Genomic DNA, 25,611 nt, shown 5'->3' with positions numbered 1-25,611 from the left:
TTTAAATGGATATGTTTGAATGAGTTTTATATCATTTAGATAAGTTAACGCTCACAAATTATTTTGACACATTTATTATTATTCTTTTCTCTTTGCTCACTAGTAATTTCCCGGAGCCCTCATGAAAGCTATTTCTGTAACACGGAAGCTGGTACAAAACTGAAGCTTCCGAAAAGGTCAAGTTCACACAGAAATCAAGCTGCAAAAAACTCAAACTTCAAAACAAGAAACCTCTGGGGATCTTAAGTACAATAACAGCTTTTAAACAAATTTCAGGCTGGATAGGTTTAATTACTAAACAAATATGTCTCACATTCCTGTCTTACTTTTGATTTTTACTTTTAAACTGAATTGTGAATATTCGTATGGATGTTCCTTGTAATACTTTATAATAAGTGTTATTATTATTGTTATTATTACTTTTGCATAATATCAGTTTGTAAAATTAATTCATTGTCTTAAACTTTTATGGTATATTTTCATGTCATTTACAACACAGAGTAGAAAAAGTCACCATTAACTATATTTCCAAGTAACTGGGAAGATACAGTAAAGGCACCAATAGAATATTACTGGCAACAATTGCTAGTGATTCCCCTCTTGACCCATATTGTATCCCTTTTTTCTTTATAAACAGAGCTGAAGATATTCAGGAAATGTGAGTGTTTCTGCTGTTAGATCTTCCTGTTGATTACTTTTTCACACCAAAAAGTGAAAGTTGTAACACAAAAATGTAAAAAAATATATATCTACATTTTATACAATTTTAAAAAATCGTCATGAAAGTGTTATTTCTATTTCAGAATATACTGAGGAAATACGCAGTCCTCCTGCTGTGGCCATATCGGCACCAAAAGCTCTACAATATTTCCTGAGAGGTCACTTCCTTGCAAACTAACGCCTTGAGAGTGTAAAAAAGAGAAAGTGTTTCCTCCTTGAGTTAGAGAGGGGTATTTCCACAAATTAGAATTCCATTGCTTTTACTGGCTGATGTCACAAGTGGATCCGGGAAAGGAAGTTCTGAACCATAGCTGAGCTAGATAAATACCCCAACAGAGTGATTACCAGACCAGATTCTCAAATCAGAACCATCATATTCGTAGAGAAGTGCAGAGAGGACCATTAAGAGGACCATTTCATAGCTGTACATCACTGACAATGGTACGTAAAGCATTTAAATTATGCATTTCTATAATTATAGTATCAATAACTATTATGTTCATACAGTTGATGTAATTCTTTAATTTTGCAGGGTATCTTCAACAAAGTATCACTGCAATGTTTGGCTTCCCTTGTTCTTATTTCTTCAGGTAAGAAAGCAAACCATACTAGTGTAAAAACTCAACTGAGTATATACAACCTCTAAACATAGTTTACTCAAAGTTGCAATGGTTTAATTCTGCAGTGTTAAACTTATGGAGAGGCACTGAAGGCTGGTCATACCATTCCTCAACGAAAACTATGGACTGGGAATCTGCCAGACACTGGTGCAGGCAGCATTACACAGACATGGTAGCCATCCAGAACAAAGAAGAGATTTCTCACCTCAACAGTATCCTTCCAAAAGTCAAAGGATATTACTGGATTGGCATTCGTAAAATTAATGGCAGTTGGACCTGGGTTGGAACTAATAAGACACTTACCAAGGAAGCTGAGAACTGGGCAGATAAGGAGCCCAATAATGGAAAGAATAATGAAGACTGTGTGGAAATATACATTAAAAGAGAGAAAGATGAAGGCAAATGGAATGATGAATCCTGCTTGAAGATGAAGACTGCACTCTGCTACACGGGTAGGTAGTCTTTATGCAATTCTAAAGTTTTTCAAGGCAGGAGTTCACAGGGGAGATTAAGCATATGCATACTACAATTTGCACTCTTAGATGACATTGTAACTTCTAGATTATAAATTTTTTTTTGTTATAATTTTTCTTTTTTTTCTTTAATGGGTAAATTTTATAACTTATTTAACTATTAACATTTTTTTTGTCCAACAAAGTGGTGCATAACAGATCTTTACTGTTAAAATGATGCTCCTTTTGATTTATTCATCCATGTTTTGCCAAATTCCGTAACATTCTGCATTACAAAGTAAATTCCATTTTATGACAACATTTTCCCTATTGTGGAAATCATATGGCCCTAGTATTATTTTGCGGTGCCCCTGGCAATGGGTTGTAAGGTCTTCTAACCTATGCATTTTTCAATTAAATTGAAAGAAAGGTCATTCGGCTGTATTCGTTGAATAAACACATTCATTCATGTAATGTAATTATCCATTTTTTCTTTCTCAGCATCCTGCAAACACGACTCCTGTGTCAGTGGTCAAGGAGAGTGTGTCGAAACCATAAACAGCCATAAATGCTCATGCTTTGAGGGTTTCTATGGAGAACGATGTGAACATGGTGGGTAATATTTCTCTGGATACTGTTAATACATAATGTTGAAAATGAAACATGTGAAATGTAACCATGTTAAATGTTTTCTGATTTTCAGTTGTAAAATGCAAACCAGAGGACATCCCCCCACAAGAACATGCTAGCGTGCGATGCTCTCATCCTTATGGAAATTTCTCATATGACTCTCAGTGTGAATATTCCTGTGTTGAGGGTTATGAACTAAAGGGCTCCAGTACGACGAGATGCACTTCTACCACAGAGTGGTCAAGCAAACCACCAACCTGTGAACGTGAGTTGAATTTACATTGTAAAATAAAATTGACACATTTGATCAGATGCTTTTTAAAACACTTTGGCATCTTTGTGCAGTTGTTCGATGTCCAGAGCTGATCAAACCACAGAAGGGCCAAATGCAGTGTCTCCATTCACTGGACATCTTCAGGTATCAATCCACCTGTGAGTTTATGTGTGAAGAAGGATACACGCTGCGAGACTCCAGCTCCTCTACACTGCTCTGTGGGGCAACGGGACACTGGAATGATTCACAACCCACTTGTGAAAGTAAGAAGGGTCTAAATTAACTTAAAACTTATATTACAATAGTTCAACAGTAGTTATGCTCTTTGCTCTTTAACATCTCTGCTCTTGGAGTTTAATGATGATCCCCTTTTTCTGATTTTCAGTAATAAAATGCAAACCAGAGGACATAACCCCACCAGATCATGCTAGCATGCGATGCTCTCATCCTCATGGAAATTTCTCATATGATTCTCAATGTGAATACTCCTGTGAAGAAGGTTATGAACTAAAGGGTTCCAGTATGACAAGATGCACTTCTACCACAGATTGGTCAAGCAAACCACCAACCTGTGAACGTGAGTTGAATTTACATTGTAAAATAAAATTAACACATTTGATCAGATGCTTTTTAAAACACTTTGGCATCTTTGTACAGTTGTTCGATGTCCAGAGCTGATCAAACCACAGAAGGGCCAAATGCAGTGTCTCCATTCACTGGACATCTTCAGCTATCAATCCACCTGTGAGTTTATGTGTGAAGAAGGATACACGCTGCGAGACTCCAGCTCCTCTACACTGTTCTGTGGGGCAATGGGACACTGGAATGATTCACAACCCACTTGTGAAAGTAAGAAGGGTCTAAATTAACGTAAAACTTATATTACAATAGTTCAGCTATGCTCTTTGCTCTTTAACATCTCTGCTCTTGGAGTTTAATGATGAACCCCTTTTTCTGATTTTCAGTAATAAAATGCAAACCAGAGGATGTCACCTCACTAGATCATGCTAGTGTCCAATGCTCTCATCCTCATGAAAATTTCTCATATGACTCTCAATGTGAATACTCCTGTGAAGAAGGTTATGAACTAAAGGGTTCCAGTACGACAAGATGCACTTCTACCACAGAGTGGTCAAGCAAACCACCAACCTGTGAACGTGAGTTGAATTTACATTGTAAAATAAAATTAACACATTTGATCAGATGCTTTTTAAAACACTTTGGCATCTTTGTGCAGTTGTTCGATGTCCAGAGCTGATCAAACCACAGAAGGGCCAAATGCAGTGTCTCCATTCACTGGACATCTTCAGCTATCAATCCACCTGTGAGTTTATGTGTGAAGAAGGATACACGCTGCGAGACTCCAGCTCCTCTACACTGTTCTGTGGGGCAATGGGACACTGGAATGATGCACAACCCACTTGTGAAAGTAAGAAGGGTCTAAATTAACTTAAAACTTCTATTACAATAGTTCAGCTATGCTCTTTGCTCTTTAACATCTCTGCTCTTGGAGTTTAATGATGAACCCCTTTTTCTGATTTTTAGTAATAAAATGCAAACCAGAGGACATAACCCCACCAGATCATGCTAGTGTCCACTGCTCTCATCCTCATGAAAATTTCTCATATGACTCTCAATGTGAATACTCCTGTGAAGAAGGTTATGAACTAAAGGGTTCCAGTATGACAAGATGCACTTCTACCACAGAGTGGTCAAGCAAACCACCAACCTGTGAACGTGAGTAGCATTTATATTGTGCAAACAAAAAGACATCTGATGAATATTTTACAATCACTCCTTTGAAAAAAAAAACTCTCATGAAAACTGATCTGTTCATAAATTTCCCCTTTTCCTCACAGTTATTCAGTGCCCAGCCCTTGACATTCCTATCAATGGAGAGCTGAGCTGCACTTCCAGCTTTAAATATGGGAGCAAATGCAGCTTCAGTTGTGCTGAAGGATTCTACATCCAGGGAGCTTCAGAAATCAGCTGTACAAAAGCAGCAAAGTGGAGTCAGGAACCACCTCGCTGTGAAGGTAATCAATAAACTTATGCCTAATTTATGAATTTACAGGTTAATTTATTGTATTTCAAAAATATAATTTAGCCTAAGTGAATTTTATCATACTAAACACTTTGTCTTTTTTCAACTCTGTAGCAGTGCTCTGCCCACAACTTTCTGATCCAGTCAACGGGCATATGAACTGCTCATCTGAAGAACCCACCTTTGGCACCTTCTGCATCTTCAGCTGTTATGAAGGCCACCAACTTGAAGACCACAGTAACAAGATAGTGATGTGCAACTACAATGGGAGCTGGTCAGGGGAAGTGGCAGTGTGTCAAGGTAAACAGCAGATAATTACTGTGGGACGCAGATAAGCCATTTGGTTGATGAAGTGAAAAAGACATTATATGGCTTACCTCATTTTTTTTTTTTCAGCTCATCCTGATCCCTCTACATCACTCCTCGAAGCAACAGAAGTGACTCTTGGTGTTTCAGGCGCTATCGGCGTATCCGCTCTGGGCTTAGTCCTCTGGATACTGAAGAGACTGAGGAGAAAAGGTGAGTCAAACAGTCTACTGAACTTTCTGAACATGTTCTTAGTCTTTAATTATATGCTGAAAATGAATTAAAATGCTAAATTATGTTTTTTTTTTCCAGCTAAGAATTTTGATCCAAACAGGTGAGATGTCTCTTTTTTTTTTTTTTTTTTTTTTTTTTTTTGCAGTTATATTTTTCTTGTATCATTACTGCTATTATTTATCACTTTTGGAACATACAAGACTATATCTAATTTTGTCTGTTTCATTTTTAGTACCTTGGATATTGAGGATCCACCACAGTCTTATAAGAACAGTGTTGACAGTCTAATATAGAGCAAAATAGCATCAAATAGCATACAGCATATACGGTGAGCATACTGTATATACCTTATGCACATACACAGGCCAGTATGAGGAATGATGGCGATGTAACTTATTCCAGTGAACAATTTATTGAAGCACTCAGTTCATTTCACAGGACTCACAACTGCCTCATAATACTGTTTGTCATCACAAATGATTTAAGGCACTTGGATATTTTTATACTCAGTCTAATGGGCATTATCAGTTACTAGGCAACAGTCCTAACTGAATGTGATTTTTACTTCCCAACGGAAGCTTTTATGATTTACTTGACTGAACATATTGTTCTGTACCGTATAAATGTACTTGTTTTTTTGCTATTAATATACACCATCTTTTTGTACTATTTATTGTTCCAAAACTGTATTGGTGCTATTCAACTATTTTTATGTAAACCAATAAAGTGTGACTTATGATGTCATGACTTGGGTGTTTCAGTGCATTTTCAACTTTGTCTTCAACTTTACGAAAAACATTAATTTAGCATTTTTCAACATCAAAGCATGAATACACATTTATGTGACTGATCATTCCATCTCAATAATGAGCAGTATATTTGAATCTTACCACCAAAATAAAGGCTAGAATTGAGATCACTCTACTACACTGTAAGTGCATAACACATTATTGCAGTGAAAAGTTTTGCTCAGATAACCCAGCCCAGGTCATGTTCATCTGGACATATCCTGTGATGGACTTTCCTACAAGCTTTTTATTATCGAGTGTTTCTTTTAATTATATATTTTAGTGAGTTCTCTTTCTCAGAAAAACCTTCCAGAGGTCAAAGTGTCTTCTGAATGATCCTTGCCATAAGTTTTTTTTTATGATGAGTGTAGTCTTCTAATCATTCAGTCATATTCATCTAATCACTAAATGCATCTCAGCATCATTCTCTTTGTGCAAGTGACGATTTGACAAGATTAAAGAACATAAAAGTTAATAAGCAATTTCTATAAAAGAGTAATCTCTTGACATTTCTCTTAGGCTGAAGAAAGAAAGACACATACATCTTGAATGGCCTTGGGATGGGATGGGATTTTTGGGAGAACTACACCTTTAATCTATTTGTAAATGTAAACAAAGTTTGACTTTCATGATGTCATGCGTGAAAAGTGTGATTGATCATTCCATTTGTAGGATGATCAGCCATATATTTGAATTTTAACACCTAAATTAAGCCTGGGAATGAAGTCTCTGTTTTCTTCATTTATTTTTCATCACCTTTAAGTGCATAAAGCCATTAGCATTGTGAAGGCAGTAAAAGGTTTTGTTTAAATGACCCAGGTCATATTCGTCTGGAAATATCCTGTGACTGTATCATTCCCTGAAGCTGTGTATAATCAGGGAGTGCATGTTTATATATTTTTAGTGAGTTAGCTTTTACAGAAATACTTTTCAGAGGTTAAAGTGATCATCTTATCATATGCAACTCAGCACCATTCTGTTTGTGCAAGACAGAATTTTACGAAAACAAACAAAAGATAAGCAATTTCCAAAAAGTGGCATTCTTTCCCAGGTTGTCACATATTATTTTAAACCTGTACGGAAACATCCTGCAATTTAATGCTAATGACATATATATGGTGGAAAAAACCCACTTTGCCCACAGTTTTCAGAGCATATGTGAGAACAGACTGTTGAAATGCAACTAGAGCTGCGATGAACAATATTCTATTAACGACAAGTGACTCTGTCAAAAGGAGACTAAAGAGAACCATGGTATGCATCTATTATGAAATTTGCATTTCATTTGAAACTTCTTGGTTCAAAGCAAGCCTTTAAAAAGGACTATCCATTTACACTAGCAATTATGTGGATGTTATTATTGTTCAGGTTGGAGGTGTGTTGCTTAAAATGACATCTCTGCTTCATATTGGATAAGGGAATTCTACATTCATCTTCCTTCCAGAATAAAATAAATTGAGAAATTTAACTTTTGTTGGACAACATTTTGGACATTCAGTGTTGAAGGATGGATGTATTACTTGACAGACATCAAGACAATGTCCTGGAATAAGTAAGTGGTGTCAAAATCATTACACAGACATTGTGACGGTCCACAGCGAAAAATGTAACATGTTTACTTAAAGAAAATGTAAAAAAACAACATCTCCCTAATACTGGATTGGAATGCAAAAGATCAATGGCACTTGGATGTAGGTTGCCAATGGACAAATCATGAAATATCAAAACTTGGCACCCAGTGAGCCCAACAACAAGTCTAATGAAAACTGTGGAACTACAGCAGCAACAAACAATAATGGAAAGTGGAACGATGACAATAATCAATTGGCAAAGCATCCTTTATGCAAAAGAGGTAAGGAATAGGAGATGAAATGCACCTTGTTCAATTAGTTGATTCATTTCCGGTTAAAGCACATTTTTACGTGAATAACCTTTATGTGTCTAATAGAGACATTTTTATCTAGGCATTTTCTTTCAGCACACTGTCCAAATGATACATGCACTGATAGAGAGGACTGCAAAGAGCAAGTAGGCAGCTTTATGTGTGTCTAACCAGGTTTCTCTGGGCCAAAGTGTGAAACAGGTCAGAACAACATTTCAGACAAACATGCAAAGTATCAAAAAATAAATAAATAAATAAAAAATCGGAGGAAGTGAAATGTGAATTGTGAAGCAAAATATTTGTTCAGGAAGTGAAATATTATAATTTATTGGTGGTTTTCAGCTGGTGGCTCACGACCCAGGGTCTGTTCTGAAAATTAAAAAAAAGCTAAATGGACAAAGGGATATATATATATATATATATATATATATATATATATATATATATATATATATATATATATATATAATCCTGCATGTATAATTATGATAACTCTTACTTAAAATTATATTTCACCCCAAAAAATGTAATTAAATTTGCTGAAAATGAACTCACCTACTGTTACAGTACAAAAGGCAGAGACATGAGGTTGGTGCCAAACAGGATGTTTATTAAGAGGTTTGCAGAGGAGTGGAGCGGATGAGGTGAATGCAGGTGAGAATAAACACAGTGACGTTTTCAGGGGTTCCTTATCTGAAGGCTGACGATGTGTCTCTTTTGCAGAATCGTGAGAGATTGCTGAACAGGATCAGCGGCATCATTGGAGGATCACATGTCCCCTTGTGAATTGTAGCCTCCTTTTTTTTTTAAACAAGTTCTATTTAATGTAATAAAACATTGGTTTTAACTAGCAGAAGCATCTCAATCATTTCTGGTTAGACCGAACCTGTATTGTGGATTGATTGTTTATATCCTGGGTTGAAAGTCCCTAGGTGGCGTAGTGGGCTACTATTGCAAATTTTAGGTCTTGGCCTCAATTTATTTCTCTGCCTTACTGTCCCGCCACACTGGGTTTCTCTGAGCCAAAGCGTGAAACAGGTCAGAGCAAACATTATTTTAACAGACAAACAAATGTAAATGAACCAAAGTTATGATTCTGTGTTTACAACAAAATGTCTTTTATTATGTAAATATATGCATGTAAGATTAAGCTGTCATTTTTCTGTTGTATCGGTCCATCCGTGCGTTCCAGGTGCGGCGCGTCTGCAGCAGTGCAGCATCGTTTACACACAGTCTATTTTTGCTGTGCTGCAGTCGCTGAACTAAAGTGACAGCGCTTTGTTCGCGGTAAAAATGAAAATGGATTGATACGGAAATGTAGTAATTTCACAATAAACATATATAATTAAAGTCTACTTTGTTTCACAGTCTTTTTGGCTAGTTTACAACAAAGAAAAGTGCACTTTTAGATAAACAAGTCAACATATGCACTGGTGTCTTATGGAGGTAGAAAAACAAAGTTCTTTAAGACCCGCGGGACTGTTTGTATCAAAGATTTAATGTTAAACTCACGAGAGCCGACTGTTTCTGTTAGTGGTACGTTTTAATTTAAAATATTTGTGATAACCTAACACAAGAAAGCTATATGCTGTGTTCAAATGTGTTTCCACTTGCCTGAGCAACTTAATATATACAAATCTAGAAGCCAAATGCATTTAATACACAGTTTATATGAATTTATTTAAACGTGAATATGTCCATGAAAGATTGTGTAACTTTTTTGTGATAAAAGAGGATCACTGCTGAAAAAGCACTTTCAGTATAGGCTAACTACGTTTGGATTTGAAATCAATATAATGGATAAATGTTGTGTTTGTGTTAAACCAGTCCCTCCAGGATTTCGCGGAACTTTTTTCTTATTTTTGCTGCCTAAAATGACTGATTTTGCTGCGGCTTTTCTCAAAATTTGTGGTGATATTTGCGGCTTTTCTTATTGTTTTGTATTGAAAATATACCACAGACAACATTCTTCTAACACTGTTATGAATTTTCTGACTTCGAGGAACATTGTAGGGCTCCAGACTAACATTTGAGGACATCAGCACCAGTTCCATTAAGTTCTACAGCACCAGCACCTGACAGTAAAGCACTCACCCTAATCGCATATCTCGGAGATGTCTATTTGAAGTCTGCATTTACATATGCAAGATGTATTTATTTTTAAGAGTGCTTGCTCATCTGCAATACGTCTTTAAGATGTTTCCTGTCAGATGTCAAATGGACATTTATTAGAATGCATGTAAAACTGCTTCTGAGACGTTTATCAGATTACACAGCAGATTTTTCCCAGATCTTTAGCAGAAGTCTTACAGATGTACTTGTGCTGTCTAAGTAGTTGAGATGCAGATAAAATGTACTTTTATTACTGTCATTCATAATGTCTAAACATAATTTAATAATTACAAATATATATATATATATTAGGGAGTGGAAATAGCCTATAAGTACATCTCTGCAGCCATCTACTAGTGGCAATTTAATATATTTTTTTATTTTTAAATAAGTGTTTGCTTTCCTACATAATGAAACTTTTAGCACTATAAATCATGAAAAAATTTCAACAAATAAAAAATAACTTCAAAATAAAAATAACTTTCAAATTCGATAATGCTTAAAGCTTTGAGGTGCTGGGAAAAGTTGTGTGAAGCATCTAAAAAACATTAGAGCATTTCTGCCAGAACATTTCTTCAAGTTGTTCTTGTAGTTTTACTATTTTAAATCCATGGTGAATGGTGGTGATTTGTGTTTATTGGACAATGTTTTTTTTCTGGTTTCCACATCAGTGGCGTTTGTTCTGATATCAGCTTTAAACAGTTGCCCACAGAAAAAAACATGGGGTGCTGCAACACCCTCAGCACCCCCACTTCCCGCGCCAATGATCAAACTCTTGTTATCGTTTTATCATTTTCACCACTGTGAACACCTTCCATTTCACTCTTTAATGACACAGTGAACTCCCTTCCTTTCTCACTTTAGTTAGTGCATCGCCCTTTTGCGCTAGATAAGAAACCGCCTCTGAGGTAGTATTGCACAACTTCCCATCACTGTTTAGTTCCCATGCAGTGCATTAAAATGTGAATGTGTTCTTAGAAATCCTCTCAGAATAAAGGAAACTTCGTAGTTGCAATTACGGTAAGCTGAACAACTGAATTACTTTATATTTACAGCTGTTGATTATATTTTACATGTGTATGAATAAAACAATGAATATTACTCTAAAATGCATCTGGGCCTCTGGACTCATTTGGTTTGATGACATGTATAAATGAGAATACAAATAATGTCCTAATAAACGTGCATATGCATTTCTCATCCTTCAGATGGCTTTGTGGGAGCATATTAGACTATTTGGATATCTTGTCCTTATAACTGGAATTTATAATGGTATGTTCTTATTTACTCTATTACATTATATTAATTTTTGGGCAATTAATCAATATGTTTCATAAACAGATCATAGACCATATATCAAGTTTCACAGTAAAAGCTGTTTACAAATGAACTACGCATTGTAATAAACAAAGTTTTGATGCAATGCAACTGTTCTTAACAGTCAAGGCCTGGACTTACCATTACAACATAGACATTAATGTGGACTGGAAAACAGCTCGTCAGTGGTGTCAGAAGAATTACACTGATATGGTGGCCATCCAAAACCATGCAGAAGTTGAACACCTCAACCAACTTCTACCTTTCAATAAAGCATACTATTGGATTGGCATTAGGAAGATTGATGGTTACTGGACGTGGATTGGGACAAATAAGCGCTTGGACCCTGAAGCAGCAAACTGGGCGGAAAATGAACCAAATAACAAGGGATCTGGACAAGACTGTGTAGAGATCTACATTAAGAGGAGCAAAGAAACAGCCAAGTGGAATGATGAGAAGTGCAGCAAAAAGAAGGCAACTGTCTGTTATTTAGGTGAACACACTTTATAACATGAATTATTGTGAAGTTTAACTGTAAATAATTTTTTAAATTATTTAATTAATAATTTTTTTGGTAATACATATAAATGTATATGATAATTTACATCGATAATGATTATTTTAGTGGTCTTATTGTCAAAATTATGTAAATGTTTTTCATATTGCATATGATATTTTCATATGCATGCTTACATAAACTTTAGTTTATACTTGTGTGGTGCTTGGCCTAAAAAATGTTGAAGACGCTTAATATATATTTTTAATTCGCAACACAGAAGTAAAGCTATTTTCTGTGAATGTGCGAGACTTCCTATTCATTAACCGCAATAGATACATAGAAAAATGTGCTATAAACTGTGCCACAAACCAGTGTGATTATGAATATGATAATAAATTAAAATAATATGATAAGACATCCCCATTTGTAATATCAAGCATCATAGCAGATTTATTTTTTTTTGTGCAGCTAAAATAAGTGAAAGCAGATGATGGCAGAAACAATACAAATGGCCACACCAAGTGATTAAAGCTGCTCAGTCAGTTAAAAACAGTTAATCCTTTTTAAGGATATGCAGTATATTTGGAGAGATTATTTGCAGTGTAATGCGCATTAACCACTGTTGAATAATAAGTATACAATGTATTCAGCTCTGATTGAAACCTTAGCCCTCCTTTGCTATCATTACATGTTATTTTCTTGTTTGCAGCCTCCTGCTCAAAAGAATCCTGCAGTGAGCATGCTGAGTGTGTGGAGACTATTGGGAGCTACAAATGTCAATGTCTCCCAGGTTTCATAGGGCCACGCTGTGAGGAAGGTGCTGTAGAATCAATCCAAGTTGAAATATTTGGTCTTCATTGTGTGCATTTTGTAATGAAGTTACCATTTTCACTTTTACAGTTGTACAGTGCAGGCCAATTGAAAATCCACAGCAAGGTTTTGTGACGTGTGATGGTGACTTTGGAGTGTTTAATTTTAACTCGTCATGCCAGTTCCATTGTGGCACAGGGTTCAAGCTGGAGGGGGCACAGAGGCTACGCTGCCTGGCATCAGGGCATTGGGATAATGCCCTTCCTGCTTGTCAGGGTACGGGCCAGAATATGTTGCCACACCCTCAGGAAAAAAGTACAAATAATGATATGTTAATGATAAGTTACTGATATGTACTGTCTAGGGGTAAATAAATCAGCTTTTGTATTTAGGATACTGCCCCAGTGACAGCTTTGTAGCTTAATTTTATTTCTAAGAGTGCATGCATGAATTGTACAGCAGTAACTAATACTTACAGCCTAATAAACTAAAAAGTAAATAATTATTATTTGATTGCTGATATGTTTAGACTTGTTTTAAAAACATGTTACCCTTACAGCTGTCCAGTGTCTGCCCATTACTGATGCTTCCGATGGTTGGAGTATGAACTGCACTCACCCTCTTTCCATTCATAGCTTCAACTCCAGTTGTGAGTTCAAGTGTGAAGAGGGATTTGAGCTCAAGGGCTCAAATACAACATGGTGTGACCAGACTGGGAACTGGACACACAAACCCCCCACTTGCCAAGGTACTGCACGTCTGCAGAACAATCCTCACTGAATCATCAGGCAGGTCTGAGTGTGAAAGAATAGGGCGCTTCCCTTCCTTTCTTGTGAAACATTTTAATGTTGGGTAACACTGCTAAGACACACCCTAGAAGTGCACAAACTGTATAAACCACGGTTTTAAGTTTTTTTTTTCTGTTTGAATAGACAGTATCAATATTTTATGCATTCGTCACAGTCGTGACCTGTAATGCCGTCTTGGTTCCTGCAAATGGTCATCTGACATGTGCTGATCCTTTGGGAAAATTCTCTTTTCATTCTTCTTGTAATGTTTCCTGTGATGAGGGATACAAATTTAGAGGAAAAGCTACACTCACTTGTCTAAGTACCTTGGTACTGTTTGAACAACAAATCTCTGTTTTGCAAAGAAAGAATGTTTAGTATATTCAGTATATACTGTATAATATATACAGTATATAATTCTAATTCTATCTTATTATTCTTAAAAACATAATAAATAATAAAATTTTGCTCTGTACACACTGTGCATGACCAGGCTAGGTGTTACAGAATTTTTGAAATGATTTAGAAGAACAGATGAAAAATTCATCACTGATCTTATTTAAATTTAAGCTGTGGCTTGTGACCCTCTCGTGACCCCTGCAAAGAGCCATCTGACATGTGATGATCCACTGGGAAAGTTCTCTTTTCGTTCTTCTTGTATCACTACTTGTGAGGAGGGATACACACTGAGAGGAGAAACCACACTCACTTGTTTGAGTGATGGCAACTGGTCAGCACCATCACCTGTATGCGAAGGTAGGTTTAACTCTATTTCAATAAAAAAAATCTTCAGTTTAAACCCTTACATTTTGGCATTAAACCATTGCACCATATAAAATTTCAGGTTACGGTACGGAATTGAGTGAAAAAAGTAATTTAACTGATAGTTTTAATATTGCATATCCTAGGTATCCTAAAACTCTCAATACTCTTTGATGCTACAGTAGGTCTGACTAAAGAGACCATAGATACGTTATTTGTATCACAGAGTTTCTAGTCCTGTCCTAACATAAATAAATGACAAAGATTTAGCATTGACATCTTCCATGTAGTATAATATCATGGACGGTAGACTCTTAAAATAAAGGTTCCAAAAATAATGGGGTTTCACAGAAATGCCATTAAGGGGGTCATGAACTGCCTTTGTTTTTATTATTTTGTATTGTTATCTGAGGTTCACTTATAAGGTTATCAAAATTTTTACATAAAAAAAAACAATTTAGAAGTAATAGGCTATTTTCTGTCCTGTTTTGTCCCTTCACTGGAACGCTCAGTTGAAATAGGTTGTGGCGGATTGTAGACTGGGAACACTTTTCGAACACTTGTGTATGTTTGACAGCCTACATCTTTCACAGATGGACGCTGCTGTGATTAAAGTTAAAACCACATAAATACTCAGTACATATCAAACAATCTGTAATAACAGATAAGTAAGTGATCACGTAATAATAACAGTTACTCACACTTGTGTGTCGCAACATTGATGTCAGATTCAATACAGTCAACACAGCATCCTCTTTTAGTTTCAATCTTTCGAAAATCCTGCATCGAATTGTGCCTTGTTGGTTTCTGTGTAGACCTGCATTTGGCGCTTTCATCATTTGCCTACTATATGTGCGAATCGGTTGGCGGGGCTAAACAAGCAGTGATGTAGAAGCAGGCATTGATCTTCTTCTGTAGAGGTGGTGTTTGGCCACACTTTTACATCATAGAGTGGTACATTCCTCAACCTGTCTTTTCGGCAGATTAGCTTCAATATAAACCGTTTTTAGACTATTGAGAAAGTTTTGAGGTCCTGAAACTTGCTCGATGTTTTTATAGTAGCTACGATGACCTCTTATGTATCAAAAGATTAAGGGAATTTTGATTTCTTAGTTCATGACCTCTCTAAAGAACCATTGTAGAATCCTCAAAGAACTTTTAAAGGGTTAGTGTCAAAAATGAAAATTAGCCCATAAATTACTCACCCTCAAGTCATCCTAGGTGTATATGTCTTTCTTCTTTCAGACAAATCCAGTCGGAGTTATATTAAAAATTGTCTTTGATATTTCAAGCTGTATAATGGCACTCAGTGGGTGTTGCAGTGTAACACTCCAAAAGAAGTGAAAGAAAAAGTGCCCATCCATAGTAAAAAGTGTCTCACACAGCTCCAGGGGGTGAATAAAGGCCTCCCGCAATGCCGACCTCATACATCACCCGCCCAGAGCTGCTTCCTTGTACAACAGTGAGCGCAAGCTAGATTAAATTGATTATTACGATTTAAATATGGTTACCATTGGGGTAATGCCCTTCCTGCTTGTCAGGGTACGGACCAGAATATGTTGCCACACCCTCAGAAAAAAGTACAAATACTGATATGTACATTTAAGTTACTGATATGTACTGTTTAGGGGTAAATACATCAGCTTTTGTACTTTAGGATATTGCCCCCGTGACAGCTTTGTAGCTTAATTTTATTTCTAAGAGTGCTACATGAATTGTACAGCAGTAACTCTAATACTTACAGCCTAATAAATTAAAAAGTAAATAATTATTATTTGCTGATATGTTTAGACTTGTTTTAAAAACATGTTACCCTTACAGCTGTCCAGTGTCTGCCCATTACTGATGCCCCTGGTGGTTGGAGTATGAACTGCACTCACCCTCTTTCCATTCATAGCTTCAACTCCAGTTGTGAGTTCAAGTGTGAAGAGGGATTTGAGCTCAAGGGCTCAAATACAACATGGTGTGACCAGACTGGGCACTGGACACACAAACCCCCCACTTGCCAAGGTACTGCACGTCTGCAGAACAATCCTCACTGAATCATCAGGCAGTTGCTGGTTCATACTTGTGCACTGACTATGCATGTGATTTAAAGTTTTTGTTAGATCTGAGAGTGAAAAAATAGGGCTTCCTTCCTTTCTTGTGAAACATTTTAATGTTGGGTAACACTGCTAAGACACACCCTAGATGTGCACAAACTGTAAAAAGCATGGTTTTAAGTTATTTTTTCTGTTTGAATAGACAGTATCAATATTTTATGCATTCGTCACAGTCGTGACCTGTAATGCCGTCTTGGCTCCTGCAAATGGTCATCTGACATGTGCTGATCCTTTGGGAAAATTCTCTTTTCATTCTTCTTGTAATGTTTCCTGTGATGAGGGATACAAATTTAGAGGAAAAGCTACACTCACTTGTCTAAGTACCTTGGTACTGTTTGAACAACAAATCTCTGTTTTGCAAAGAAAGAATGTTTAGTATATTCAGTATATACTGTATAATATATACAGTATAATATTCAAATTTTATCTTATTATTCTTATAAACATAATAAATAATACAAATTTTGCTCTATACACACTGTGCATGACCAGGCTAGGTGTTACAGAATTTTTAAAATGATTTAGAAGAACAGATGAAAAATTCATCACTGATCTCATTTAAATTTAAGCTGTGGCTTGTGACCCTCTCGTGACCCCTGCAAAGAGCCGTCTGACATGTGATGATCCACTGGGAAAGTTCTCTTTACGTTCTTCTTGTAACATTACTTGTGAGGAGGGATACACACTGAGAGGAGAAACCACAATCACTTGTTTGAGTGATGGCAACTGGTCAGCACCAACACCTGTATGCCAAGGTAGGTTTAACTGTATTTCAATAAAACAATCTTCAGTTTAAACCCTTACATTTTGGCATTAAACCATTGCACCATATAAAATTTCAGGTTACAGTATGGAATTGAGTGAAAAAAGTAATTTAACTGATAGTTTTAATATTGCACAGACACTAAAAGTGAAATTTGCAGACAAAAACATGATACGCATGGGTAAACTGCATAAACTGGAAATGGGAATGCATAATTCTTCTGTGTGCAAACATATTTTTCTTTGTTTATACACTGTTTTATCTCAGTTATAAGATGTGATGCTCTGGAGTCTGGTCAGCATGGCTCTCTGCACTGTCAGGACCCCCTGGGAAAATTCAGCTATGGTTCCTTGTGCTGGCTGGAGTGTGGAGCTGGATTTACTTTAAATGGAAGTAATTTTACTTCCTGCATCTCACAAGGGAAATGGAGCCATGAATTTCCTGTTTGTCAAGGTATCCTAAAACTCTCAATACTCTTTGATGCTACAGTAGGTCTGACTAAAGAGACCATAGATACGTTATTTGTATCACAGAGTTTCTAGTCCGGTCCTAAGATAAATAAATAACAAAGATTTAGCATTGACATCTTCCATGTAGTATAATATCATGGACGGTAGACTCTTAAAATAAAGGTTCCAAAAATAATGGGGTTTCACAGAAATGCCATTAAGGGGGTCATGAACTGCCTTTGTTTTTATTATTTTGTATTGTTCTCTGAAGTTCACTTGTAAGGTTATCAAGATTTTTACATTAAAAAAAACACAGAATTTAGAAGTAATAGGCTATTTTCTGTCCTGTTTTGTCCCTTCGTTGGAAGGCTCAGTTGAAATAGGTCGTGGCGGATTGTAGACTGGGAACACTTTTCGAACACTTGTGTATGTTTGACAGCCTACATCTTTCACAGATGGACGCTGCTGTGATTAAAGTTAAAACCACATAAATACTCAGTACATATCAAACAATCTGTAATAACAGATAAGTAAGTGATCACGTAATAAAAACAGTTACTCACACTTGTGTGTTGCAACATTAATGTCAGATTCAATATAGTCAACACAGCATCCTCTTTTAGTTTCAATCTTTCGAAAATCCTGCATCGAATTGTGCCTTGTTGGTTTCTGTGTAGACCTGCGTTTGCTGCTTTCGTCATTTGCCTACTATATGTGCGAATCGGTTGGCGGGGCTAAACAAGCAGTGATGTAGAAGCAGGCATTGATCTTCTTCTACAGAGGTGGTGTTTGGCCACACTATTACATCATAGAATGGTACATTCCTCAACCTGTCTTTTCAGCAGATTAGCTTCAATATAAACCGTTTTTAGACTATTGAGAAAGTTTTGAGTTCTGAAACTTGCTCGATGTTTTTATAGTAGCTACGATGACCTCTTATGTATCAAAAGATTAAGGGAATTTTGATTTCTTAGTTCATGACCCCTTTAAAGAACCATTGTAAATTCCTCAAAGAACTTTTAAAGGGTTAGTTCCAAAAATAAATTACTCACCCTCAAGTCATCCTAGGTGTATATGTCTTTCTTCTTTCAGACAAATCCAGTCGGAGTTATATTAAAAATTGTCTTTGATATTTCAAGCTGTTTAATGGCACTCAGCGGGTGTTGCAGTGTATCAGTCCAAAAGAAGTGAAATAAAAAGTGCCCATCCATAGTAAAAAGTGTCTCACACGACTCCAGGGGGTGAATAAAGGCCTCCCGCAATGCCGACCTCATACATCACCCGCCCGGAGCTGCTTCCTTGTACAACAGTGAGCGCAAGCTAGATTAAATCGATTATTACGTTTTAAATATGGTTACCATTGGGATAATGCCCTTCCTGCTTGTCAGGGTACGGACCAGAATATGTTGCCACACCCTCAGAAAAAAGTACAAATACTGATATGTACATTTAAGTTACTGATATGTACTGTTTAGGGGTAAATAAATCAGTTTTTGTACTTTAGGATACTGCCCCCGTGACAGCTTTGTAGCTTAATTTTTTTTCTAAGAGTGCATGCATGAATTGAACAGCAGTAACTCTAATACTTACAGCCTAATAAATTAAAAAGTAAATAATTATTATTTGACTGCTGATATGTTTAGACTTGTTTTAAAAACATGTTACCCTTACAGCTGTCCAGTGTCTGCCCATTACTGATGCCCCTGGTGGTTGGAGTATGAACTGCACTCACCCTCTTTCCATTCATAGCTTCAACTCCAGTTGTGAGTTCAAGTGTGAGGAGGGATTTGAGCTCAAGGGCTCAAATACAACATGGTGTGACCAGACTGGGCACTGGACACACAAACCCCCCACTTGCCAAGGTACTGCATGGCTGCAGAACAATCCTCAAAAGTTTTTGTTAGATCTGAGAGTGAAAGGATAGGGCTTCCTTCCTTTCTTGTGAAACATTTTAATGTTGGGTAACACTGCTAAGACACACCCTAGATGTGCACAAACTGCAAAAAGCACGGTTTTAAGTTTTTTTCTGTTTGAATAGACAGTATCAATATTTTATGCATTCGTCACAGTCGTGACCTGTAATGCCGTCTTGGCTCCTGCAAATGGTCATCTGACATGTGCTGATCCTTTGGGAAAATTCTCTTTTCATTCTTCTTGTAATGTTTCCTGTGATGAGGGATACAAATTTAGAGGAAAAGCTACACTCACTTGTCTAAGTACCTTGGTACTGTTTGAACAACAAATCTCTGTTTTGCCAAGAAAAACAGAGATTTTCAGTATATACTGTATATTCAGTATATACTGTATAATATATACAGTATATAATTCTAATTCTATCTTATTATTCTTATAAACATAATAAATAATAAAATTTTGCTCTATACACACTGTGCATGACCAGGCTAGGTGTTACAGAATTTTTGAAATGATTTAGAAGAACAGATGAAAAATTCATCACTGATCTCATTTAAATTTAAGCTGTGGCTTGTGACCCTCTCGAGACCCCTGCAAAGAGCCATCTGACATGTGCTGATCCACTGGGAAAGTTCTCTTTACGTTCTTCTTGTAACATTACTTGTGAGGAGGGATACACACTGAGAGGAGAAACCACACTCACTTGTTTGAGTGATGGCAACTGGTCAGCACCATCACCTGTATGCGAAGGTAGGTTTAACTACTAGTCCTGTCCTAACATAAATAAATGACAAAAATTTAGCATTGACATCTTCCATGTAGTATAAAATCATGGACAGTACACTCTTAAAATAAAGGTTCCAAAAATAATGGGGTTTCACAGGAATGCCATTAAGGGGGTCATGAACTGCATTTTTTTATTATTTTGTACTGTTCTCTGATGTTCACTTATAAGGTTATCAAGATTTTTACATTAAAAAAAAAAAAAAACATAATTTAGAAGTAATATTTTCTGTCCTGTTTTGTCCTTTCATTGGAACGCTCAGTTGGAATAGGTCGTGGCGGATTGTAGACTTGGAAGTAAAGGCCCACTGCTATGATTGGCTATCAAACACTTGTGTATGTTTGACAGCCTACATCTTTCACAGATGGACGCTGCTGTGATTAAAGTTAAAACCACATAAATACTCATTACATACCAAACAATCTGTAATAACAGATAAGTAAGTGATCATGTAATAAAAACAGTTACTTACACTACAAGCTACAATGACCTCTTATATATCAAAAGATTAAGGGAATTTTGATTTCTTAGTTCATGACCCCTTTAAAGAACCATTGTAGGTTCCCCAAAGAACTTTTAAAGGGTTAGTTTCAAAAATGAAAATTAGCCCATAAATTACTCTCCCTAAAGTCATCTTCGGTGTATATGACTTCTTTCAGACGAATTCAGTGGGAGTTATATAAAAAATTGTCTTTGATCTTTCAAGCTGTTTAATGACACTCAGCGGGTGTTACAGTGCATCAGTCCAAAAGAAGTGAAATAAAAAGCGCCCATCCATAATAAAAAGTGTCTCACACGACTCCGGGGGGTGAATAAAGGTCTCCTGTAGCGAATCGATGCATTTTTGTAAGAAAAATATCCATATTCAAAATGTAATAATCACATTAATTTAGCTTGCGCCAACAGTTGTACACGGATGCACATGCCTCGATTTGTACTTCTAATTCGTGACCGTTGTTTTGTTTGATCTCTCCCCTGTGCTTCCGCATTCGTCACTTCTAAGCGGCGCACGCGCAATGCCGACCTCATATGTCATCTGCCCAGAACTGCTTCCACAACAGTGAGCACAGCTAGATTAAATTGATTATTACGTTTTAAATATGGTTATTTTTCTTACAAAAACACATTGATATGCTACAGGAGGACTTTGTTTACCCCCGGAGCTGTGTGAGACAATTTTATTTAGGATGGGTGCTTTTTATTTCACTTCTTTTGGACTGAATCACTGCAACACCTGCTGAGTGCCATTAAACTGCTTGAAAGATCTAAGACAATTTTTAATATAACCCGGACTAGATTCATCTGAAAGAAGAAAGTCATATACACCTAGAATGACTTGAGGGTAAGTAATTTAGGGGTTAGTTGTCATTTTTGGGCGAACTAACCCTTTAATGGAACAGTTTTTAAAAAAAAAAATTAAGTTGAAGAACTTTTTAATAACATGGAATATATATATATTTTTAATCAATTATTTATTAAATTCATTTATTTTTTAAAAAGTGCAAGACATAGAGCTTTTGATTCTCTGTTCAATAGCACGGCAGTGCAGCCCCTTAATTAAACCTTCTCATGGCACTGTAACCTGCACTCATCCTAATGGGCAGTTCAGCTTCGGTACAGTGTGTGAAGTGAGCTGTCAGGCAGGCTTCAAACTACATGGCACACCCCAAATGGAGTGCTTAGAGATGGGGAAGTGGACAGACACCCCACCCTTCTGCTTGGGTAATCGCTCTTGGGAGTTCCTATTTCACCTCACACATGTGATATCTCATATTCATTTGTCACCTGATTATAATGAAATGAGAATCAACTAAGATATTTCATTTAAAACATCCTGTTATGAAATGATTGAAGCAGGGAAGCTGATTATATGGTTGACAATTTTTTTTTCCCATAGCTCAACAGTGCCCCCATTTGACCGTTCCAGTAAATGGCTGGGTGAACTGTTCTCATCCTCACTCCTTGTTTAGCTATGGCTCACAATGCTTTCTGGGATGTGAGACTGGCTTTGAGATCACAGGAGAGCCAGGCATGGAGTGCTCTGCTTCTGGGAACTGGAGTCAGGAGATGCCCTCCTGTGCTGGTATCTATCTCTTGGCAAATGCTGAATTTGGTTAATTTTTTTGGGAACCAATTCTAGGCATATTCTCTTTAGGTTCTATTTTTGTAACTAACATTCTCAGAATGTTCTGGAAACCCACATTTTTAGCGGTTATTTATACTCTGATGAATATAAAGGCCTTGATCAGACCTTACAAACTGGTCTTATTAAGAATCATGGAATGTAAAAAAAAAATAATAATAATAAAAAAAAAAACATTCTTCACGTAACACTCTACTTACATTTCTCTTTGAAATGGCAGCTGTTCGCTGTGAGCCCCTTTCACTCTCTCATCTTCCGGAGCTGGGACCTCCACCTTCAATGAACTGCTCTCACCCCCATGGAAACTTCAGCTTTGGATCTCAGTGTATGTTCCAGTGTGACGAGAGCCAGGAACTCAGTGGAACCAGTCAGCTTACCTGCACCTCCAGTGGGTACTGGACCAACTCTCCACCAAGCTGTGTTGGTAAGGCAAACTCTTTCTAACCCATCATTATTTGTGCATCAATTCAGCGAAAAAATACTGCACTTTAGTTTTGCACATATTGAATTTTAATTGCACTTAAAATGGAAGGCCACCAAAACTTTGTGATAACATCTATTATGTGTTTTAGCAAAGAAGATGTCAGTGGGTGCCGGCATGCTGATGTATGCAGCTGTGGGAGCTGCTTCTTCGGCTGGTCTACTTCTGTTTGGAGGACTAATGTTTCTGTTGATGCGCCAATTCTTTAAAAAGAGTAAAAAACTGAATGATTCTGTTTCACATTTGGCACAACCGTTTTTAAACCATTAAACTAATTAAAATGGTAATTTATTTGGATTTGACAAGAACATTAGTTGGTTGGTATTTAACAACATACTTTATTTAGTGCTTGCAAACTGTACAAATGTTTAGCTTCAGTAAGTCACTTTAGCATTTACTATTGTAAAAAATTACATTAATCACAACAAGGACCAATCCCGTCACTTTCAGGAACAATTTAGGACTAAAACATACTTGTTCAACTGTTGTTCCAAACCTGTATGACTTTATTTCTTCTGTGGAACATACAACAAGTTACTTCTTATTGTTCTTTTTGTCCATACAATATAAGTCAGTGGTAACCAAAATGTTTAAAAAAAAATGTTGGAAAGAGAATTTGAACCCAACATTTGAATTCAATTAAAATAAATACAAATTTAAGTAAAGTAACTGATATTTTCCATCTTGTTTTGTGCTTGCAGTAAATAAAAAAATTTAACTGGATTGTGTGTTGTGCGTTGAAATATCCAAGTCAGTAGGGTATGCATTTATTTGCACATTATAAATATACATTTATAGTTTCCAGCATTGTCATATGCTAATAATGTAGTATCAGTAGGGTCATTCCTATCTTTGTAACACCCTCACTAGGTGTGAGAGAGACAGTGTGAACACTGCCAGAGACACCCTGTTCCACCCACTCACACACCCACTGTTTCATATAGCATCGCCCTAGATGTGCTGCTCCAGAACAGAGACACGGGCCAGAATGTGCTGCCTCTGGGCACTGTGCCCACTGTCACCCAGGCCCAAAATCCAGACTCTGGCCTTTAGTTGCCCCTTCACCTTGTTCCTTCTATGTAAGAGGCAATTGGGGTCAGAAGATAATGAGCATATTCTATAGCTATGGTCTTTACTATAAGTGCCAAAACATGTCTAATGTTTTTTTTTTACATTTACATGTAAAGTTAAATATTTTTATGAGCTATTTGTAACAGCCTATGATTTTTGTTAAATTGTGAGCTTATTTAGCTAATATGTGACCCTGGACCACAAAACCAATCATAAGTGTAATTTTTTTAAAACTGAGATTTATACTGATTATATAAATCTGATTAAATAAGATTTCCATTAATGTATGGTTTGTTAGGATAAGATAATATTTGGCTGAGATACAACTATTTGAAAATCTGTAATCTGAGGGTGCAAATAAATAAATAAATAAATAAATATTGTGAAAATCGCCTTTAAAGTTGTCCTAATTAAGTTCTTAGCAATGCATATTACAAATAAAAAAAAAGTTTTTATGTTTTTAAGAAATTTACTAAATATCTTAATGGAAAATTATTTTTACTTCCTAATGATTTTTGGCATAAAAGAGAAAAAGATAGCCCATACAATGCATTGTTGGCTATTGCTACTATATATATGTATATATACCGGTGCTGACTGGTTTTATGGTCCAGGGTCACACAAAATATTTGATAGGAATGTGCAAATGTAATGCATAACAGGGCCCTTCTATTTCTGCTGCTGGTCAGTAGGAGCTCAGCATTTCAGCACGGAAGCAGAGAGATGCACGGGTGCCTAACCAGTCGCATCTGTCCGGACATTAACGCAGCGTGACGCCAATTATATCGCTTAAGAGGGAGCGGGTCTGCAGCCCATCCTGGCACGAAATGCGTAATAAATAACTGATCAGCTGACTGGATGCCTCCTGGCTGCTATCGTAATAATAACGAGGCTATTGCTACCCGCTGTGACCGTATGATAGCCGTTTGATTATTTTTCGTTTGCTTTGGCTGCTTGGCTTGCCAAAGGCCAGTCTCGCGCCAATACATGCATGAGAGATGGAGATGCGCGTGCCGGTGCGGATTACATTGCGCATCAGTAAACCGATACAGTCATTCCTTTAATATTAATTCATTTATTTTTATTAAATGTGAACTGATTGCATCAAAAGTTTCGTGCACTATTAGGTCTAACTGCTGTGTTAATATATTTGAGTCAGTTTTTTTCAGTGGCCACTGTGATTAACAGGAATCATTTCTGAATAAGTACTAGTTCTACGAGAACATTTTTATTTATTACATTATTTTAAAATAAATACTGCATCTCCAGTCATTAGAATCACCGTAACACGAACATTTGCTCATGAAAATTTTCATCTCATCTCTGCTCTGCAACCTCTCCTGACAGGTCCACATGACAGGAACAGACAGTTAAATTGTTCCTGCCCAGTGACTTGTGCCTCTTACATCTGGAGGGCTGATATCAGAGTAAGAAATGTGAACCTGGTACAGACAGAAATAGGGTTCATTGCTGGGGCAAAGAGGCACAATATGAAGGGCTTTCTATCTTTGCAGCATACCTTACATTTTCACCTGATATTATCCTCAATCCCTACAGTAGGCCTACACCAAACTGTAACATGGGTACATTCCAGAAGGACAGCCCCAATGGTCTGGCTTTATGGGTGGTCACATGCAAGAATCTATGTTGGCTTGATCTAATAAAA

The 25,611-nt window shown here is 36.7% G+C and overlaps 2 protein-coding genes across 8 annotated transcripts; both read left to right on the top strand.

Annotated features, from left to right (window-relative positions):
• Positions 1–945: 945 nt before the first annotated feature.
• On the top strand, positions 946–6,022 carry sele (selectin E). 4 transcript variants are annotated; one of them, XM_042746893.1, is made up of 16 exons: positions 951–1,161; positions 1,253–1,310; positions 1,406–1,792; positions 2,294–2,404; positions 2,496–2,687; positions 2,768–2,959; positions 3,082–3,273; positions 3,354–3,545; positions 3,662–3,853; positions 3,934–4,125; positions 4,242–4,433; positions 4,556–4,732; positions 4,855–5,040; positions 5,137–5,259; positions 5,359–5,380; positions 5,513–6,022. In XM_042746893.1, exons 1-16 carry the CDS (start codon positions 1,159–1,161, stop codon positions 5,571–5,573), a joined length of 2,472 nt encoding a protein of 823 aa, XP_042602827.1. In that variant the 5' UTR covers positions 951–1,158; the 3' UTR covers positions 5,574–6,022. The 4 variants fall into 4 exon arrangements, with proteins under 4 accessions (XP_042602829.1, XP_042602830.1, XP_042602827.1 ...); XM_042746895.1 differs by lacking the exons at positions 3,082–3,273; positions 3,354–3,545 and having other exon boundaries at positions 946–1,161; XM_042746896.1 differs by lacking the exons at positions 3,662–3,853; positions 3,934–4,125 and having other exon boundaries at positions 947–1,161.
• A 4,897-nt stretch (positions 6,023–10,919) lies between these two features.
• Positions 10,920–23,595, top strand: LOC109112754 (selectin P). Of its 4 annotated transcripts, XM_042746828.1 has the most exons (16): positions 10,922–11,082; positions 11,271–11,334; positions 11,504–11,872; positions 12,588–12,695; positions 12,779–12,964; positions 13,248–13,436; positions 14,047–14,232; positions 16,060–16,248; positions 16,910–17,095; positions 17,371–17,556; positions 19,226–19,414; positions 20,031–20,216; positions 21,787–21,972; positions 22,148–22,333; positions 22,614–22,817; positions 22,966–23,595. In XM_042746828.1, the coding sequence occupies exons 2-16, from the start codon at positions 11,271–11,273 to the stop codon at positions 23,142–23,144; spliced, it is 2,793 nt and encodes a 930-aa protein (XP_042602762.1). In that variant the 5' UTR covers positions 10,922–11,082; the 3' UTR covers positions 23,145–23,595. The 4 variants fall into 4 exon arrangements, with proteins under 4 accessions (XP_042602764.1, XP_042602763.1, XP_042602762.1 ...); XM_042746829.1 differs by lacking the exon at positions 19,226–19,414 and having other exon boundaries at positions 10,921–11,082; XM_042746830.1 differs by lacking the exons at positions 19,226–19,414; positions 20,031–20,216 and having other exon boundaries at positions 10,920–11,082.
• The last annotated feature ends 2,016 nt before the right edge of the window (positions 23,596–25,611 follow it).

The sequence above is a fragment of the Cyprinus carpio genome, chromosome B20 (assembly GCF_018340385.1).
Source record: "Cyprinus carpio isolate SPL01 chromosome B20, ASM1834038v1, whole genome shotgun sequence".
Lineage (NCBI taxonomy): Eukaryota > Metazoa > Chordata > Actinopteri > Cypriniformes > Cyprinidae > Cyprinus > Cyprinus carpio.
The sequence above is the reverse complement of the archived record's forward strand: the minus strand, read 5'-3'. Positions and strand labels throughout refer to the sequence as shown.